Raw genomic sequence first — 22,561 nt, forward strand, 5'->3', positions numbered from 1 at the left:
GAGGATAAATCTAGAAGCTGGGAGACAAATGAGAGGATGTCACCATGTGCACACAACCGAAGTGATTTTTTTCCCCACAACAAAGAAATGCTATCCCAAACTTCTGCAGTGTAAATGACAACTAAAATAACACCTAGCAGAATAAATGAATCATTACTTTTAAATCAAAAAAGCAAAGTGGAAAATATAAGAACTCTTGCCTTCAAAATAGCTATGTTTTTAAGTATTATTATAAGCTTAAACATAATATATTTAAAATTGTACACTGTTTACTTTATTGAACTGTATTTGACCAGAAACAATCCTTTCAATTTAGCTTTATACCTGTCAGAAATGCACTGGGCTCCATTTTTCTCATTGAGTTCACAGAGATATCCCTGTGATAAACATCCTACGCTATCCACTGGTCCCTAGATCATTCTCTCCTGCTTAACAAAAACCAGGATCACTATTATTAGCAGAAAGTATTAGTTACTGCCATTAATAATGAATAGAATAATATCTTAGTCAAACACTTGTATCTTAGGGATAAACAGAAAGACAACAGGGGCTGTTGTCCAATATGGTGGGGAATACAGGATTAAAGAGGTTTGAAATGGTACTACACTAAAACAGAGTACTGACAGGAATGAAGTCACCAATGTGCTGGGCCTTATTAGTTATGGGGAAGCCATTGGAGGGTTTCATTTAGAGGAGTAATGTAATGTAATCCATATTTCAACAGCATTACTCTGGTCACTGTATTGAGAACACACTGAATACTTAGCAGATTACTGCACTGAGACAAGTGAGAAATGAGGGTTGTACTGCATGAGTGAAAGTGATTTCAGAAATGCAGAGTCGAGAGCACTTGCTGACAGATTAGATATGGGTATGAAGACAAAAAGAAGTCAAAGAATGCCTTCAAATTTACTGCCTACAGAATTAGAAGCACAAATTTGCCATTTCGGAAATGAGTAAGAAAGCCAAAGGAACAGATTTTGAGGGAATATCAGAAGTTTATCTCGGACTTGTTAGGTTTGATATGATTATTACCTTTCCCAGCAGAGGTGTCTAGTAGGGAGTTACATATGAATGAAGAGTTCAGGGAAGAGCTAGGGGTTAAAGATATAATCTGATAGCCATCAGCATATTGGACAGTATTTTATTCATGAGATGAGATCTTAATCAAAAATGAGTATAGCTAGAAAAACAGGCAACTAAAAACTGAGCACTGGGGCATTCCTAAGTTTAGATGCTGGAGAGAAGTGAAAGATGAAAAAAAAAAAGGACACAAGAGAATTTGCCAGAAATATAGGAGGAAAATCCAATCATGGGTTTTCTGGAAGCCAAATAAAGAATTTCAAAAGAAAGAGAGGGAGCAAATATGTTGAGTAACAATGCCAGGTCTTATAGGATGAGGACTGATCTATACAGTAAAATTAACCATGGTGGAATGGTAAGGGTGAAAGCCTGGTTAGCTTTGTGGGTTCAAGTGGGTTCAAGAGAGAATGAAAAGAGTTACTGGAATAACGAGATTAGACAACTCCTTCCAAGAAATTTTCAGTGAAAAGGCAGAAATGGAAAAGTGCGTTCAAAAGAAAATATTTTAAATATGGAAGAATTAACAGCATGCTTGTTAGCTCATGAAAAATCTACATTGGAGAGCCAACCCCAACACCCAAAAAACACAGCAATAAAGGAAAAGGGAGAACTGTTAGAAACAGTATCTTTGAGAAGAGGATGGAATGCAGTGCAAGCAATGGGGAACTTGGCCTTTGTAAGCAAACTGGCAGTTTATTCATAGTCCTAGAAAACCTAAATTGACATAGATGCAGCTAAGTGAGTTGATGTATATCAGGAGCACAAGGAAGCTTTTTTCTATTTCTATTTCCTCAGAAACCTAAAAAACAAAATTATCATCTGATAGGATGGATGAGGGTGAGGTGAGGAAGTTTTGATGAGAGAGAAGATTTTAAAATGGTCATCCAGGAGAGTAAAGACCTGGATAGACACAGTGTATGATGGCCTGGCCGTATGATGGGCTCGCCTACAGTTAATAACCATCTGCAGTTATCTTTTGGGCTAGACAGAGATTCTATCATGACTCCCTTTTCTAAATCAATCACGAGAGAAGAGCAGGGATCAAATTTTATTCCTCTGAGCACCAATTCGTAGAAATTGATGATATATCTTTTCAGGAAGTATCCATTTAATCCTTTTTTTTTTTTTTTTAAATTCCTGTCTGCCTTGTTCTGTTTAAAAAGATAAGGCAATCTGTTTTTAGGTTTTAAAGTTTATTTATTTTGAGAGAGAGAGGGAGAGTGTGTGCAAGCAGGAGACAGAGAATCCTGAGCAGCTCTGCACTGCTAGCCCACAGCCCAACAGAGGCTCAAACCCACAAACCGTGAGATCATGACCTGATCTGAAACCAAGAGTCGGATGCTCAACCAACTGAGCCACCCCGGTGCCCAATAAGGCATATATTTTAAATCAAACTATTTTGAAGGACCAAATTATCAAATATGACAGTCACATAATAAACTTATGACTGGATTTACTGCTCCAAAAATTAATATTTGTTTCCAAGTGAAACTTAGCAAGGATAACAATGCTTTATCGTAACAAGGAAAAAAAAAAAACTGGGAAAGGGTTGAGGCACCAAGAATGGATCATGTAGATTATCTTATCTCCAAGGCCTAGTGAAGCCCCTGATAGTTAGCACTTAAGAAAAATGTTAAATAAAGGAATGAAGGGCAAATAAGTGATGAAAAAGACTGAAAGTACAATAGGAAAGTACGATTGAGAAAGGTTTGGGTTCATTGAAAGATGGGACTCAGTGGGAAAAATGTTCAAAAAATGATACCATCTGAAGAGTTTCCTCCTGAAAACTACTTCATATCACTCACAATCTCTGAAAGCAATAGATTAAGTTGCACAAACGAGAGGAAAACAAAGGCAGAATTTTGAAAGTGCATTATAAACACAAATATTAAAAACTATAAAAAACCTCCCTCATGTTCTTTCTCTTTCCCTAACTTCTCAGTAGATAGAAAAGAAAACACACACACACAAACACACACACACACACACACACACACACCAATTCTGGCTCTATCCAATTGTGAGATATATAATGTAGATCTCAAACACTGGATAGAGACAAAAACAAGGCATATGAATTAATGGCTTCTATAATGGTTTTAAAGCACATAAATGCAGGGAAAAATAAAAGGCACATGAAGTCTCACACAGAAACATTTTTTCAATAATCACTCCATAAAATCTTAACCTAGGTTAAATTAATTTATACATAATGCTATTTTTTTCCAATACAACGTTAATAGTATTAAACGTGATAACACTGATATAAGCTTTAACATCTCAAATTAATGAACAGTTTGATCATAGAGCCTTATAACTCATCTTAGAATTCTCTAGTCTAAAACTGTTTGAATTTTCATTGCTCTCCCCATAAGCTCTTGAGCTACACTGGCCTTATGGTTGAAATTGGCTTACCAGCTGTCCTCTCGTGTCTCTTGCCCTCATATTCCAAATCTCATGCACCCTTTAAACTACTGCTTGTATTACTCCCCAAACACCTATTTCAAGTCTTCCTTTAAACACTAATTTTCTCTAGAAGGATGTCTGGCATATCTGTTATCCTAGCAGGCTACACATTTATTTATTTAGTTCCTATCATACTATACTACCACACAATTGTCTAATTACTTGAATGCATTCTCTAAAACTTCATGAATTCATAAACTTTTATTAAATTTATAGATTTTATATTATATTTATATTTCAAGTCTTGAGGACACAGAATGGCACAGAGATACGAAAAAATATTGCTCTGCTGAATAAAGTTCTACGTATCCAAAATTCATCAAAACCATAATTCTTTTTTTTAACCAAAAATGGTTCTGATAAAAATTCAGTATCATACAAATAATTTAGTAAGAAATTTACTAAGAAATAGGTATAAATGGATCCATATACACAAGCTGAATGAAAAACAGTTATTAATTTCCTATAATAATACATTATTTTTTCTCAAATTATAACCTCAAAAATACTAAAATAATGTGGTATTTAATCGTAATTATTGTACCTTGTTTTAGATCAGCATTTTTTGTAACTTCTGACAGATAGCAGTTTGGTAAAGGATGTGATGAAAACATTGGCCAAGGATATGGATCATCACCCTAAAAAAGAAGACAGATGACTTTAGGAAGTAATATAAAATACTGAATTTTAAGGCTTTTTGAAATATTAATTTAAACTAGTTTTTGTTTCATAGATACTAGAGTTGGTGCATAATTAATCAAAAGGTATTTGCTAATTACAACTCAATTCTCCAAAGGATATTAACTAAAATGAAATGCAATAGAAACGACATTTATATAAGCACTAAAGACAAACATATAGTAACTTGTTTTAGCAACTAGGACTGATAATGATGCCTTTAGTATATTTTTTTCCATGAAAGGAAAATTATAATCTTCAAAATAAACCTGTATTTCCTATACTGAAATAAAAATCAAACACAGAAAACAAAACTCTATTTTGTGTTGTCAATCATTTCTGTCTTCTCTTTTCCAGACTGACAAAGCAAAAATATACTTAATTAAAAAGAAACCAACTTTAAGAGAAAGCCAAAGTCTATGAATACTGATGGAAGGAGAGGTACTCAATATTTCTTATTAAATACAAAACATATATTCATCTAATAAAAATTAGGTATCATGAAAAAGACCTTGAACATAAATAATATCCCAGACAGAGGAAAATGACAATTTTTTAATGAAACAACATAAACTAGCGCTAATGATGACCCCTTGTCATGAAGAATACTATTTTCATTTCAAAGTGTTTATTTGTATCCTAAAGGTTTTCTAGTAAAAAAATCCTCTTTATCCCACTCACCTTCTGCAGTACCCTTGGAGGCAAAATTCGTTCCATGGGCCCACCAATAAAATTTATTCTAACAAGAACATGGTTTCTCTCTACTGATAAGCCATCAATTATAAAATCCCTGGGGGGAAAAAAATACCAGTTTTGTTCTCTTAATGAAATAAGATTTAATTCTAACGTTAAACTAGTGGAATATAAAAAAAATTTCTATAGAAAAGTCTGGAAAATGGATTATTAACAATGTATCACTTAAAAAGTGTAAATTTACTTTATCTTATACCTTTCTTTTTCATAAAGCAAAATATTGATGGAGATATAACTGATATAATGAAATAAATTATATTAATAAAGTATTTTCTTGTCAAATGTTACAGCATTAAAAGAAACGGAATTAAGGTCTACATTATTTCCATGATTTTATCACAGTTTTAGTTAGGGTCCCCTTAAGTTCCTAACCCAGTACCTTAAACTCAAAATCTAAATGTTGCTTTTAAGCAGATTCCATACTTCCTGCAGCTGTTAATATCATCCTTCTCTATCAAATCTAGAGAATCCAGTAATGTGCTTAGTCTTCCATAATTTTCTAAAACCCAGATAGAATGGAAGCACACTTTTTTTTTTTTAATTACAGATATGAGGGGTGCCTGAGTGGCTCAGTCAGTTAAGCAGTTGACTCTAGGTCTTGATTCGAGTCATGATCTCACAGTTTGTGAGTTTGAGCCCCACATTGGGTATTGCTGATAGTGCAGAGCCTCCTTGGGATTCTCTCTCACCTTCTCTCCCCATCCCTCCCACATTCTCTATCTCTCTCTCAAAATAAATAAATTAAAATAATTAATTAATTAATTCACAGACATGAAAACAATGCCAGCTATTGAATGTGTATTCAATAAATGTCAGCCAAATTGAGGTAATGACAAATATAATAGAAAAAATTCATCAAGATATTACCATAACCTCATTTTGCAATAACCAGAATTTATCACTATGAATTAACATAATTCAGAGAATGGGGTAAACAGTAATTCTACAAACGACACGAAATCAAACATTTTGTTTACTGGGTCATCTTACACATGCAAACTGAGTTTAAAGGTGATACAACTTCATAGAACCATTAATAAAGTTAGTTCAAGCCATCGAACATCTATCACTGTCTTTCTAATGATATTTCTGTTTGAATTGCTTTTTACTCTTACTTAAATCTATTGAATTCAGGCAGTGGAAAAACATGAAACTATATATACAAAATTACATCTTAACAGAGCATCTATAAAGAAAACTATTGTTAATGCCATGTCTTAACAGGGTTTGGAGGCGGGGGTGTTGTTTGTTTTTACCTGTGGCTTTCAGAGTTCTCTAAGATATTTTCTTCTTGAGCATTTAGTAACATTTGAGATACTTGATACTGAGCCTCTAATAGGAGAAGAGTGTCTAGATCACAGCATACCACACTTAATAACCTTTATAAGAAGGAACAATAAAAGCAGATTTTATCAAATAGATCTTACAAGTTTAGAAACTTTCATGGTATCTCAAAGTAATATCTACACATGTGAATACAAATTTTACAAGAAAGACCATACAGTTACTTCAAAAACATTTGTAATCATCTTGATTAGTAATAGACTTCAAAAGTTTTTCTCACTGGATTATTCTTTAAAGACCATAGGCAATTTCTATTATAGTTTTTTCAAATTATCTAAATTTACGAATAAGTTCTCTCTACTAACTTAAAAAATAGATAGGGTGCATTAGTGAATCCATAAAACTACAAATTTTATTTTTTTCAGCAACTAATTACATAAGGAATGACATAATCATTTTGCTGCCAGGAAATGTTCATTAGGGTGAAGTGTCAGTCTCTAACTTTATAATTGTCCGATAAAGCCGAGAACACCAAATCGTACTATCTCTAAACACAAATGATTTCCACTTATCTCTCAACACTGCTAAAAGAGGGACAAGTGGAAATCATGTGGTTCCTACTGTGAGACTAAAGGATGTACACTGCACAATCTATGAAATATTCTTGCTGAGAAAACTGAATGAACCTGAAACTAACCAACAATTATTACACTGTCAGTTTACAGAAAATACAAAAATCAGAGAACTGTTAAAAGATGACCACAAGAAGGAAACAGTCAACCAAATCCAGAATTCAGAGAATCTCACACAGTATTATATATTATTTCTTCAGGGGAAAAAAAGGGATAATTTATAAATTTTTTTAAATGTTTTATTTATTTCTAGGAGAGAGAGAGAGAGAGAGAGANCGGAAAAAAAAGGGATAATTTATAAATTTTTTAAAATGTTTTATTTATTTCTAGGAGAGAGAGAGAGAGAGAGAGACAGCGCGAGCAGGGGAGGGTCAGAGAGAGAGGGAGTCACAGACTGAAACAGGCTCCAGGCTCTGGGCTGGCAGTCAGCACAGAGCCTGACGCGGGGCTCGAACCCACGAACCGCGAGATCACAACCTAAGCGAAAGTCGGACGCTTAACCGACAAAGCCACCCAGGCGCAAAAGGGATAATTTATAAATTAAAAGCAAACTATCAAGCAAATGTGAAGACTTTGTTCTGATTGTGATTCAAGCAAAAACTGTAAAGTGCATTTTGATTCTCATGGGAAAATATGAGTTAGGTACTAGATGAGATCAGGGAAATGGTGCTGATTGTGTCAGATGTGACAGTGACAAAGCAGTAATGCCTTTTGTTTCTTTAAATATAAATAGGTCTTACATGTTAGAGATACATACTAAATTGTTCATTGGTAAAGTGGCATATCTGGATTTTGCTTTAAAGTACTTTAAGAAAAGGGGCACCTGGATGGCTCAGTCCAGTCAGTTAAGCATCTGCCTTCACCTCAGGTCATGATGTGCTGACAGCTCAGATCCTGGAGCCTGCTTCAGATTCTGTCTCCCTTTCTCTCTGCCTCTACCTGGCTTGTTCTCTGTCTCAGTCTCTCAAAAACAAATACACATTAAAAGATTTTAAAGTACTGAAGAAAGGGGTGCCTGGGTGGCTCAGTTGGTTAAGTAACCAACTTTGGCTTAGGTCATGACCTAATGGTTACTCGGTTACAGCTCCGCGACTGGGCTCTGTGCTGAGAGCTCAGAGCCTGGAGCCTCCTTTGGATTCTCTGTCTCCCTCTCTCTCTATTCCTTCCCTGCTCGTGCTCTCTGTCTCTCAAAAATAAACAAACATTAAAAAAAAAAATCAAGTACTGAAGAAAAACATGTGTATGGGAATGGGAGAGAAATAAAATAAGACTGGAAAATAATGATAATTGATAAAGATGAATAATGGGCACATGGAACTCTCATTGTATTATTGTTCATTCTACTTTCTACAGTTTTAAAAATTCTATGATAAAGAAAAAAGTACTTAAAAAGGGTAATGTGAAGGCAATACCAGGTGGCTATGGTAGATTGAGTGGTTAGGGACAATTTATCTGAAAGGTGGCATTTGAGGTCATCCAAGAAGAAACCTTCTAATTACACATTTCTCAATTTATCTTGGAGATATTTTCAAACATGAGCATTAAGCCATACTTCTAAGAACACTTACTACAGAGTCGTGGTCATAAATGTAAATAAAAATCTTTAAGTGTTCATTTAGAACATGAAGTTTAAATGTTTGGAGTAGATTTTATGGCGGTATACCATGCAGGTATTAGAACAAAGCAGCTATATATGTTTAGCTAGAGAATTATTCCCAAGATATGTTAAGTGGGAAAGGAGAGGCAGAAAGCATTGTAAACACTAGTACATTTGAATAACAACAGAAAAGCATCTGAATACCACTTAGAGAAATGGTCCACATTTAGTTTCTAAAAGTACAAACATTTTTTACTTGATAAAATGCAATGAAACCAAAACAAAAGCATTTTCAGAGTTCTACTTTGAAGATTATAGTGTTAAACTGGCATTTCCCTTTTCTTATTCTAGAAATGACTTCAGGGATTGAGGGGAGAAAGAAGAGAGCTTAACATCAAAATTTTAGCCACAAAATGGTTTAAAGGGCAGTCAAGAGTAGGCAAAATTGAATAAATAACTGCTAAGGGAGAGAAGAAAAAACATCATTCCTGACCATGACATGAAAAACACAGCAAAAATAATCCCCTCCCACACACAAACAAAGGAATAAATTCTCAAGTAAAAACAAATTTCTCCTAATTGAGGCAACAGTGGAAAAGGAATACACAAGACAGCAGCAGGAGGAGTATCCCTAGTCTTATGTTTCTTAGTAGTCGAAGAAGGAAGGTAGAACAAGGAGGAAGACAAGTCAATGTTAATTACTGGTTACAGAGATAATTATTAATAACAAAACTAACTACCTCCATAGTAAGATGGGTGAAGCAGCACAAAAAAGGAACACACACACACACACACACACACACACACACAAAACATAGGCCTAGCTAACTGGAAACATGACTTTGCTTTCTCATCCACATAAGCCTCCTACAAAGGCTGATAACAAAATAATTCATATCTCTCCAAAAAGAAATACTATGAGATATACACAAAGGTGTTCCAAGAAAGAAGAGGAAAATAACAGGATGAACAGATGACAAATAAAAATACACACACACACAAACACACACACACACACACACACAGAGGCATTTAATGCCGCTAGGCATTAAACACTTGAAAACTATGACCAAATAATTTTCCATGAATTAAGTTGTATAATGTATCAGAATGCACTGTAGAACTTATACAATGTTATGTCAATTATATCTCAATTTTAAAATGTTACAGGTCAATTATCTCTTAATAAAAAAAAAGTTTAATAAAAGCAGTGGTCTCCAATAAACTCTGGACAAATTAGAGCTGTATAAGCCCAGGAAAGAAACCGCAAAAAACAAAAAACAAAACCAAAAAAACAAACAAACAAAAAAACCTCAAAATGAAACAAAACAAACAAAAAACAAAAAATCTCCACAGATTTTTAAATACAAACTAGCAAAGCTAAGAAAAAAAACAGAAGAATAAAACAGTTACAAAAATTAAAGCACAACTGGAAACAAACAAACAAAAAAACCCCACAAGGTATAGAAGACTTAACAAGAGTATGGAAAATATAACAGAAATAAAGAGTTTGAATTACCAATTTCTTGATGAGAAAAGAGAACCTGGAGAACACACCTTTAAAGATATTAGTCAACAGATTCTTTCTGAGAGAAAAGAAGCCGTGAATCTAAGTATACAAAGTACAAAACATGTCCCAGGATAAACTGAACCAGAGGACTCAACATGGAGACAGAGCCTAGTAAAGCTATTAAATTTAAAGAGAAAGCCATTGGGGTATCCAGGAAAAAAGATCAAGTCACTATAAGAGGGCATGTGGATGTGGGGGTGTAGGGGTGTGGGGGTGTTGTGTGTGGATTCAACTGGTCCCAGACTCTCCATAGCAACATTCAATACCAGCAAAAAAATGGAACAACAGTACGAAGAGGTGTTACATCAGAACACATTACAAAAATGTAGAAATTTTAAAAGTGCAGTAATGACATGTGAATTTGAAAAAGAAAATCCAGATACAGACTCAATTATGCAGAGAAATTTATAATTATATCAAGAGAAGATGGAATTTCCTGATGGACTGAATATGTGGAGCAGAAGAGAGAGAGATGTCAAGGATGACTCTAGATATTTTGTTAGAAAAATAGGAAGGATTGAAGAGCCAAAAATTAAGTCCTCCATTAAGAGAAACCTCGGGCTGCACGTAGCCCTTCCTTTTCCCAGGAAAAGCCTCAGACTGTTCAAGGCTAAAGCCATCCTCAGACCGCCCTCAGTTCAGCTAATCAAAAAGAAAAAAAATTNTCAGCTAAGTTATATGGCTTTAAGTTATGAAGGTGTAGGGTGACATAGAGACCTTTATGCTTTCTTTAGACTACTGATCAGTGAACAGGAAATGAAACTGACCCTCAATGTCTTTTAGTTTATGTTTGGAAGAAGGAGCCCATAGGATCTGGACGTACAATGAAATGATCCAAGGTGAATTGAAGCAACTCTGAAAGCAAATATATGCCAGACAGAATTCTCAGTACAAAATGAGTAAATAGAAACTTTAACAAGTGATGTATCCTTTTTAAGATCTTACAAGTACTAGGAATAATGTAAAGCTTAGCAAATTTGGCCCAGCAATAAATAAAAAGAATAGCATACTGTGACCAAGTACAGTTCATTCCAGGAAGAAAAGGATGTTAATATTAAAACATCTCCTGATGTAATTCATAACATCAATATGAAAAGTACCATATAACCAAATGCTAAAAGCTACTTAAGATTCAACATCCACTCTCTATTCCCTGCCCTCCAAAAAATTCTAAGTAAATTAAAGAAAGGTTACTTCTTTAATTTGATTTTTAAAAAAAACAGATTTATCTCAGTGCAAGAGCTAAAAGCATAAACAGGAAATGCATTCCCATTAAGGTCATGAGGAAGGCAAAATTGCTTATTATTACTTAACAGTGTTCTAGTAGTTAAAGCCAAATGTAAAAAACCAAACAAACAAAAACAATAAAAAAGATGAAGAAAAAAATCTGAAAGGAGATAATAGTGTTCATTATTAGAAGACAATAAAACTGTTTATTTGGAAACCACTCCTCCATGACACAAAATTCAATTTACTTAATTTTAAGAAACACTGGTTGAATACCTAAGTTCCAACTAGCTGTCTGAAGTGCCCAAGATACACCACTGAACACAAGTGCACAAAAATCCCAGTCCTTATGGAATGCAAAATGCTAGATGAGAGGAAGATAATACACAAAATAAAAATTTAAACAAAACACAGCATGGATATAACTAAAACAGGTAAGTGAATAAAGAGATTTAATAAGGGGGTGATAGGGATGGATAACTATATGCAACTTTAAACAAGATGTTTAGGAAAGACCTCACCAAGAAAGGGAAACACTTTACTAAAGACCTGTAAGAAATGAGGAAGCAAGCCATGAAGCTATCTGGGGAAAAATTGTTCCAGGCAAAACATACAGCTTGAGCAAAGGACCTAAGGTGAGAGCACGTGTGGCATGGTTAAAGAACGAGGTGGCCGATATAGCTGAAGTGGAATAAACAAGAGAAAAGTATTAGGAGATGAGGTCAAAGTAATACTAGGGGTCTAGATCATACAGGACTCTGTAAGGCTATTGTAAAAGCTCCACATTCACATTTTTCTTTGAGAACAGTGGAGTAAGGTTTCATCCTGATAAGAGAAACCTTGTGAGTAAAGAATTGACATGATCTGATTTGTGTTTTAATGGCACCACTCTGGCTGCTGTGTACAAAATAAGTTGAAATTAGGCAGGGCCAGAGATATACAAGTTTTAAAAGGCTATAGCCATAATTTAGATGAGATAGTGGCTTAAGACAGGATTTTATCAGTAAAGAATCTATTGATCAGAAGAATGGCTCTGTGGTGAACAGATTCTTAGAGTGGCCCCCACGATCCCCACCCTCCTGGTACTCATGCCCTGGAGTGATCTCCTTGAATGTAGGCAGGACCAGTGACTGACCTCTAATCAGAGGTGTTAAAGGTGAGAGAATAAATGTGATTATATGATTATATTATGTAAGACTCTATGCCCTTCTTGTTGGAGTCTCTCTCCTCTGCTGGCTTTGAAGAAGCAAGCAGCCATGCTGGGGAAAACCATGTACCACCATGTAGCCTCCAGGAGTTGAGGACAATCTTTGAATGACAACCTGCAGAAGCCTCTAGCCTCTAGGCAGCAAGAAAACAAGATCATAGGTCCTAAAACCATGAGAAACTAAATTCCACCAACAATCTGTGTGAGTTTGGAAACAAAATCTTCCCTAATTGAGCTTCACATGAGACCACAGACCCAGTTGATGCCATGATTGTGAGATTGTGGACAGAGGACCCAGCTAGGTATCCCAGCATCTAGACAGAAACCGGGATAATAAACGTGTGTTGTTTCAAGCCACAGAGTTTGTGGTAATACATGATAGACAAATAGAAAAAAAATCCAAGGTTTATATCTAACCAATTAAAAGTATGATGCACCATTTGGCTGATGTATCAACAACAACTAGGAACAAGAGGACTCTCTCTCTCTCTGCCCTTCACTCACTGTGCTCTCTCCTTCTCAAAAAAAAAAAAAGGAAAAAAATTATGTGTGTATGTATATGAGATATATGAATACGAGAATTATGTAGAGTGACCAGTAACAAAAAAATAATAATTTACATATAACTTACCAGTGATAACCAATTAAAATATTACCATGGAAAAAGAAATTGTATCAACAAAGTAGAACATAAAAGATACTAACAAGAAACGCACAGGACCTACATAGGCAGAGAGCTAAAGAACATAAAAAAATTTCACTAGACACAGCACCTATCTAGATTACAATACTAAATACTATAAAGATGTGTATTCAAATCAGTTATGAAGTTAGTTTAAAAGTAAATTATGTAATCATTTAATAAAAATTCAAGCTTTTTGTAAGAGTTCAACAAAATACCTCCACTAATAACCTAAAATTTTTTGAACAGAATAATGAAATGAATGGATAATTGGTAAATAAATAAAATCTCACAGACTCTTTATTAGATGCTTACCATCTTCTAAATTTGGGAGACATATAACATATTTAGTCTCACAATAATTCTGTAAGGAAGTTTATCACTGACTCCATTTCACATATGAGAAAGCAAAAGCATAGAGAGGTTAAAAGTCTTGCCTAAGATCACTCTGGCAATGTGGTTCCAGAGTCCATGTTCTTAACCACAGATTGATACTGTCACATACTGTAGTACAAACTAGGGAACATAATATTAGGCTCCAGATATTAAATTCACAAAAGATATAGAAGACCTCTTTGGTAAAAAAAAACAAACAAACACATTTTAATGAGAGTAATTAAAGAACACTTAAACTAAATAGAGATATATACCATGTTGACAGATTGGAAAACTCAATATTATAAAGATGTCAATTAACTCACTATTGATCTATAGATTCACTCCAATGATAATTAAAATCATAATGGGCTGGTTTGTGTGACAGACTAACAATAAAATTTATACGGAAAGAAAATAAAACTGAAAGTAGCCAAGATATTTTTGAAAAAGAATAAAGTAGAAAGATGTGCTCTATCAATTACTGTAATTTATTACAAAGCTATACTAATTAAAACAATATGACATTTGTACAAGATGAACAAAATCCTATTGAACAGAATCAGAAATTCAGAAACAGACCTTTACATATCCAGATACCTGTTTTGCAAAACAATGAAAAATTATGCTTGTATGTATACCAATAAATACGTAGCTGACGTTTCACATGTAATCGAGTTGTTTATAATAGCCCAAAGTGGAAAACTGGAAATAACCCAAATGTCCACCAACATCGTAATATATAAACAAAACACAATATATTCATACAATGGATTACACAGCAATGAAAATAAATTAACTGAAATACATGCAACATTAATCTTAGAAACAATGCTACACAGAAAAGGTCAGACATGATAGAACATACAGTCTATGCTACCATTAATATAAAGCTCCAAAAGCAGCAAAATTAAAATATATTGTTTAGGAATACTTGCCTATGTAGAAAAAACATAAAGTAAACAAAGTAAATTTAGCCATAAAGTCGGAATAGTGGTTACCATTAGGGGAAATGGAGGGACTCAGGATCAGAGAAAATGCAGAGTGCTAGTAAGTTCTCTTTGTTTACTCAATGGGGATTATATGGACATTTATTTTACAATAACCGGTTAAGTTATAGGTTTATATTTTATGCATTATATTTTTAATATTTAATTAAAATTTACGTGTTATGCTAGGTTGGTAATGAGAAAAGTAAGTCATTACATCCATAAGTATAAATGTATATAACAAAGAAATCCAGAACACTAATAAAAAATGCAACTCTAATATATGCACAAAGATTCTTATAAGACTCAGTAACAACTAATACCATTTACTACTCATTTATGTAGTCATCTAATAAACAGATCTTAATAGCTTATTAATTATACCAGCATATTTATATAAACTAGCAGTCAGATTAAACATAGAAGGAAAACCCTGAGTAAGACTTTTTTTTAGCTTTACCATAATATTAAGGCTAGGTGTACAAAGTGAATAGAAGTGTGCAGATTATTTTATATCCACTAACCTACAAAAATGACCATAAAAACATATCTCAAGATGTAAATATGAGTAGGTTTATAAAACAACAAACTATCAAGTTTAATTTTGTGTTGGCCTCAACCCCAATTTCCTGTATTATGAAAAAAATCTATTTCACATATACAACAAGCTCATTATATCCAGAAGTATTCCAAAGAAAGTCAACAATTAGCCAAGGGAAATTCAAATTCATAGGTAAACTGGATAAAAATTTAGTGGTATATTTCCTGTTTTCTGAGAAACAGAGAAAAAGTATTTAAATAATTTAAAGTAGGTTTATATAAAAATATCAACAGTAAATTATACAGGCAAATTTCAGAATAGTGTGTGTATCTATATACACGTCTGTCTCTCTCAGGATACAGTTAGAAGCAGATTGACTCTACCTACCACAGACCCAAACTTTCTTAGGTCAGGCATTGTTAGGTTACTTTTGTTGAAATAACTTTCCATACATCATAAGACAGACAGTAGTCAAAGACCTTAGCTGTTCTCTTACTCCTGATTTCATGCAATGCTACCCAAGCAGTCTAGCACCCTAGGGAATATGTGGCTGCTATTTGAAGGTAGTGATGATACAAGAGTTTGTCCATAGCAGAGCTTTTGGAGGCAAGACAAATGACTTAAGTGGGGAGGGATCCAGGCACCTTTACTAACTCTGAAAGCATCTGGGGTGCCTGTGGTGATGAGCCAACTCTACTGCCTCATTTGAGCCAGGTTTACTGATGACGTCCAATAATCTGACATCCAAGAATACAGGTTTCTCACCTCATCTCAGGCATTGAAAGCTAAATCCCTATCTCTATTAGACATTTAATGCTACACACATAGGCATTATCTCTAGACAAATAGTCCACAGAAATCATATTGCCACAAGAGAAGAGAAGATCTAGCAAGTGAATTAAATTTTCTGTGAAGAAACAGGCATCCCTAAAATGCATTACTCAAATAAAATGGCCACAATTCATATACTGCATTTGGGGGAGAAAAAAAAACAATAGAAAAACTATTGATGGACAGTCTCAGGGCTTTCCCCAGTCTTTTCATAACAGTGGAAAGCCAACCATGTTTTTATTGTTGATATCAAAACCCTCTGAAATACTAAACCCTGACTATGAGCCTGTGAACAAACTTCCCATATACATCAGAAACAGGAAGCACTGCTCAATCTGCCCAATGTTCTTATATTTCCTTAAGACTTAGTGTTTGTTCTTTATATGTAACAAAAGATATCAAAATAAAGTCTCTTTACAAGACTGAATTAATAAACCCTCTACAAATGACAGAATGCTGATTTGGCCAATGCTAACACCAGAAGCAGTCTGTTTTCACTGACATGGACAGTAGTAACGCAACTGTATCATTTTATCAGAATTTAGTCCAAGATCACTTTGACTGTCCTACCATCCCTCAGGTTATCATGAAAAACTACTCTACTGATACAATGTTAACCTGACATCCCTCAGAGGGAAGGAAGTAGTTGGTACTCTAGATGTTTTAGTAGAAAATACGTGTGCCAGAGAATGATAGATCCATACAAATTGAGAGGTTTGCCATCTCAGTGAGGTTTGAGTTTCCGTGGCCTAGAATGTCAAGATATCATACATGTATTACTAAATCTTATACTATTTACTACCAAGAAAGTAACATTATGCATGATTTTATTCTCTTTGAATTCTGGAAGCAGTATCTATCATATTTGGGTGTGCTGCTCTGAACTACTTATCAAGTAACCCTTAACTACCAATTTTGTGACCTAAAGGCTAGAATAAGATCTAAAACTCAGGAGGCTCTAAATCAAGAAAATGTATCACATGAGCCTTTAGTCCAGCAGATTCAATGTTTGTCAAAGATTTAATGGCTGATGAGATACTACACCAAGTTTCTGGCAAGGGGCAATACAAGATTCACACAAGGGCTCCTATGATTTTGGAGTCAAACTATGTTTTCTTTGTTAAATAAATATTCTTATTCGATGAAAATAATCTTTAGTCCCTGCCATCATGGCCAATGGATTCTAAGGCCATTTGAGTAAGCACTAAGGGTAGCTAAGGAAAGAGACTAACCCATCAACAAAAGGGATTATTTTACCTTCTTTACAGAAGGAGAGATCCCCTTCAAGGGCATTAAAATGAGTCAAAAATATTATCTTATTCTTGGTATANCGGCCGCTTAGCCTACTGAGCCACCTAGGTGCCTCTCTTCTACCAATCTTCTTAAAACCAATCCTCCAATTTTCTTCTTTTCTCTGTCACTGACTAAATAGCACAACCATTAGCATGTTCTGTAAGTTTATAAATCAGTATCTAAAGCCATATCTCCTTGTATATTTTTTAAAAAGTAACTTCCCAAATTGTAGTATATATGTTTTGTAACGCCCCAAGTTATATTATGAAAGTTTCCATCCCTTAACAGTCTTGAAAAACTTCCACACCATCAGAAAATGGAGTAAACCAAGAAATAGGAAAGTTGATCCTAGGTAAAAAGGGATCCAGCTCAGAAGAGAGACAAAAGCAACTGTGATGAAGGGATATCCCAGAAGACTGACATATAGGGTCAAAAGATCCCCCAGTACAAAATTAAACAAAGAGATATGATACAAGGAAAAAAGCTAATATATTACCTGATATCCTGATATAAACAGCCTATTTATTATATGTTTTCACAGATATCAATAGGAAATGGCTCCTGCCCTGAAGAACGTAAAAGCCTTGAGACTATAAAAACATAATTGGAAAAAATGATTTTAAGGCATCTTGGCATTTATGTTTTAAAGCAGTACAATGTATGGGTCAGGTATTACATTCTCTGAAACAAGACTAGCTGGGTTCAAATACCAGCTTCACTAATTACTAGCTGTGTCACCTTAAGCAAATGACTGCACTTTCCTATAGCTCAGCTGAGTCATTTGTAGGAGATAAGGGTACCTACTTCACAGGCTTGTTATGAAATTAAGTGTTTAAATGTGAGACCAGTGTCAGTACCTAGGACATAATGAGCACTACTTAAGTGCTATGCTATGCAGGAGCAGCAGTGTATTTTTTAATGATGGTCAAGATATATTAGTAGATATAAAAAAAATGAAGCAAATGTAAAATCATGCAATTATTAACTTCAGGAAAAATAAAGTACTAGGAAAACTGAAATATAGTCATATATACTACACAAAAAGTATTTATATAGATGTAAAAATATAAGCTTTCAATAGTGACTTAATCAAATTTGTGATAAAACAATACAGCAGGGAGAGGGAAAGCAGAGGACATCTGAATCTTAAGCTTCTAAATCTCTAAAGACAATATAAAATCTAAAATTTTAAATCAAAACATAGTATAAACATGTTACTTAAAAATCTTCGGTGGCTCAGTCAGCTAAGTTTCTAACTCTTGACTCATGGTTCCTGGGATTGAGTCTCCCATTGGGCTCTGCATGGACACCACAAAGCCTGCTTGGGATTCTCTCTCAAAAAACAAACAAACATTTCTTTTTAAAAATCTGGAGGTGAATACCAAAAATACCAATTCAAGGAACTGAAAGTGGCAGACTCTGAAGACAGGGACTTGGGAGTAGAGAAGAATGGGTAGAGGATTACTCTTCATTCTTAAATGATTTCCTACACTATTTGGGTTTTGAAACCATATATCTTTATTATTTTAGTAAAAATAAATTAAAAATATTTGGTAGATGTCACATAGACCATGAAAAATATCTTCTTTAGCTGCTTTGCCAGAAAAGATAAATACAGATTTCATGCTGGAAGGGTAAAGTAAAATTTAAGCCACGCAGAATCTGGACCTTTACTCAGCCCTTTCCTTATGTTCAAATAGATAAAACAAAAACAAATACCTTTGTGTTCTAAGCTCTAAATTGTCTTTTTTTTTAGTCCTTTTTTACTTTATCAAATTTTATCTCTAATGTAATGAAAGTCCCTATGATTTAATATTTTCATACAGAAAAATGTTGTAGGTAAATAAGTTATGAAAAAAAGACTTAAATGCCAATTTGACAACCCAAATGAGTTTATCTTGCTTACACAAGAAACCTGAAAGAAAATTTCTCCCAGGCAAAAGGATTCAGGCTTAACAACAGAAAGCTTGAATTACTGACCTAAAAATCTAGAAGTATTCTGAGGGGAGGGAGAAAAAAAATCAAAGTACACAAAGTATACTCGGAACTTCAGGGCAAAGATTGTCATCCAGGATCACCAGACTCCTAAGACTTGCAAGATTTTGTGCTAAACATTAAGAATCAAATTGGGGAGCCTAGGTGGCTTGGTCAGTTAAGTGTCCAACTCTTGATTTCAGCTCAGGTCATGATCTCATGGTTTGCGAGTTTGAGCCCCACATTGGGCTCTGCACTGGCAGCACACAGCCTGCTTGGGAGTTTCTCTTTCTCTCTCTCTCTCTCTCTCTCTGCCCCTGCCCTGCTAGCATGTGTATGCTCTTTCTCATACTCTCTCTCTCTCAAAATAAACTTTCAAAAGTTAAAAAAATCAAATTAGTCACTGCTTTTAATAGAAAACAATATATATTATATGCATATTGATAATATTAATTTTACATTGGCCCTATAAGTTTTATGATATATTTATATACTTTATATACATTATAAAATATAAGCATGGGCTTTTTATGCATTGGAAAAAAGTTAACATTGTTAATTCTATTAAGCCAAATAATTTACAGACATCTAATTTCACTACAACACTGTACACAAATACATCAAGTATAGATGCTCTCCAAGAGACATCAATATATCTTTGAATCTGCACTAATAAATATAACTAGTATAAGCTAGTTATAATCAAAAGACTAGTCTGTGGCCAGATTGTTTCTGTTATCATTGTGGTCAGAAATGATGTGCACCAGCTCACACTAACCACGCTGTTAAGCCCTCTGTGAGGTTCCTTGTGGATCCTGACCTGACGAGAGCCTACTATACCCTACATGAGCCAGGATGCTAAGAGCTCTGTAGCTGAATCTTAGGCCCAACTATCAAAAAGGAAGATACATTGTTTCATCTCAAATGCAAAGAAGCCTCCCAATCTAATGTAGAAACTGGCATTTTATATAATTGCCAAACTGTATTTTGAAATACCAGACAATATATATTTCTCTTTCTCCTCACCCCTATCTCCTTCCCCTACCCATATGTGATTTGAAAATTGTAAATTCATGATGTAAAGGTCTATAATTCCCTATCTATAAACCTTAGGACCATGAATATAGAATTTTTATGGATTTAGCAACAAAATATATTATACACAGAATCTGGAATAACACTTCATAATCAAGAATATTAATACTTTTTCAGCATAAGACTGATATGCAAATTAGGCAGGCTAAATAAAGACTAGAGCGTCTCACATCATTTCAGATAAGATTAGGTTCAGGCAGCAAATAAGTTACAAAAATCTTTTAGTGTTTGAAATGTAAATTTTTTTTCTGATCTTTAGAATTTAAAGAGATTGTGGCACTTGAAGCAGGGTGATACCAACTTAATATAATATTCATAAGTTTAGAAGAATGTGTCTCTAACGTATGGAATAAAAAAAAATTATTTTAAAAATCCAGCCATCTCTGATTTCAGTCCATTTCTGGATATGAACAATTGGTGTTTCCTTAATGTGAATGTTCATCTGAACTACCAGAAGGAACAAAGCAATATCTGAAATTTGGGACTAATGCCTTCACTTGTTTTGGAATTTATCTTGAATATGGCAGATCCCCCAGGAATCTGCTAATAACTCAAATCAAACCTTACCACACAAATAATTCTTAATTACCACATACTTTGTATGTCACTTTCAAATATATCATTAATATGAGCAGGCAGGCACTTGTCCAGGGTACCTAGAATAGTTCTGTGAAGTTTAGTCTTAGCTACCATCTCTTCTCAAAGAAATTCAAGCCATGTTCTTTGTTTACCTCATGCCTGGAGTCACAAGCCTTTTCTCTCCACCCTGACACTTTTTCCTAATATTTCTTCCTTGGATACACTTAATCAACACATTTCATTTCTACCAACATTTCGAATACTTCCATGTATGCACCATGATAATGATAAATTCCTTAAGTTATTCATTAGCTCTGTAATCAAATGTATTGGTCAAGATAAACATAAACAGTACAAAAATCTAATACAAAAGACTTCCTTCTGATCAGTGCATAAAAACTAGCTAATGGAAATGGAATGCCTAACTCACGGCCTGTTGATCAAAACCAAGACAGGGACATGGATTATACACACAACCATACTTCCAAATCTGGAGATTAAAGTTTTTGATGTGTATACAACTGTATCTGAAGAGGAGAAAGAAGGAGTTAAAAGTGAGTCTGCCAGTAAAACTAGGTGAGCCAAGGCTGTAAAGAGCTTACTCACTCATTCTGAGTACCAAACTCATATCTGTTTCAGAAAATGCTCTGGGATCCCCTGAAGCTACTAGAGGTTAGTTTGGACTTCTGTAAAGTTCAGAGTATAGTTTTTGGATTTACTGAGTTTGCTGATCTTGCAGGTATGCAGAGCCAAATGTTCAATAAAATTGGACATATGATCAAGGGAAAGCTTAGGGATTGATACAGATATAGGGTTATAGTCAGTACAGAAGACTGCATAGAAAAAGAGGTAAAAGTACTGAAGACATACTAGAAGAGACTTCAATTGAAAAGGTAACTAAAGGAAGAGGAAAAAGAATCGGCAAAAACAAAGGACAAAAAGGAATCCAGAAATAAAAAGAGAACAAAGTCACAGAATTCCCAAGAAAGACCATTCATTGGAGTGCACCACTTAGTAGGAATTCAATAAATATTTTCTGAATGAACAAGTGAATAATAGGAAAAAGTGTCACTAGTGGGTGGAATATAAAATGGCAAAGAGAGGCAAAGGAGTCATGAAAAGAGGGAAAATAGAAATACACAGAATTCAAATATGTGCCTACTCTATATAACATAGCAAGTCCATTTCTAAGGATTTGTTGTAAAGATAATTATGGGCATAAAGATATTTATAAAAATGTAATTTTCAAAAATTAACCTGCAGTCTAAACACAGAAAATTGGGATTCATTGATATACTAGAATATCAGTCTTTTAAAACTGTGTATATATAAATATTTAAAGGTATGAAATAATTTAAAATTAAGTAAAAAAGGTAGTATTAAAACAAAGCTCCTATTTACAAAAACCATATCCAGCTAAAAACTGAAAAATATTGGCATGAAATGTTAATGGTATTTATTTCTAAGAGAAAGACTAACAAGTAAGGTTTTGTTGTCATTATTTTCTAATTATTCTATATAAACAGGAATTCTTTGATTAAATATGAATTTTAAATCCATTAGTGAGGTCTTCAATTAGTAACAGATTATCAGTTTTCTTCAAATAAACTTAAAACTAAATATTGTATATGTATTTATGTGTTCAAGTACATGCGTGTACAAAGTCCAAAATGTGGATGGGTTTATAGTCATATTACATTCTAAT

The 22,561-nt window shown here is 34.1% G+C and overlaps 1 protein-coding gene across 1 annotated transcript in view; it reads right to left on the bottom strand.

The window, feature by feature from the left end:
- The window catches only part of TBC1D32 (TBC1 domain family member 32), a 202,970-nt gene that overhangs the window by 72,053 nt on the left and 108,356 nt on the right, over positions 1 to 22,561 (bottom strand). The window contains exons 24-26 of the mRNA XM_077760780.1: positions 6,237 to 6,359; positions 4,909 to 5,017; positions 4,094 to 4,187 (exon numbers count right to left, since the gene is read on the bottom strand). Of these exons, the coding sequence (XP_077616906.1) occupies positions 4,094 to 4,187; positions 4,909 to 5,017; positions 6,237 to 6,359 (326 nt within the window). The remainder of the gene's footprint in view (positions 1 to 4,093; positions 4,188 to 4,908; positions 5,018 to 6,236; positions 6,360 to 22,561) is intronic.

The sequence above is a fragment of the Crocuta crocuta genome, unplaced genomic scaffold (genome assembly GCF_008692635.1).
Source record: "Crocuta crocuta isolate KB4526 unplaced genomic scaffold, BGI_CrCroc_1.0 scaffold305, whole genome shotgun sequence".
Classification (NCBI taxonomy): domain Eukaryota; kingdom Metazoa; phylum Chordata; class Mammalia; order Carnivora; family Hyaenidae; genus Crocuta; species Crocuta crocuta.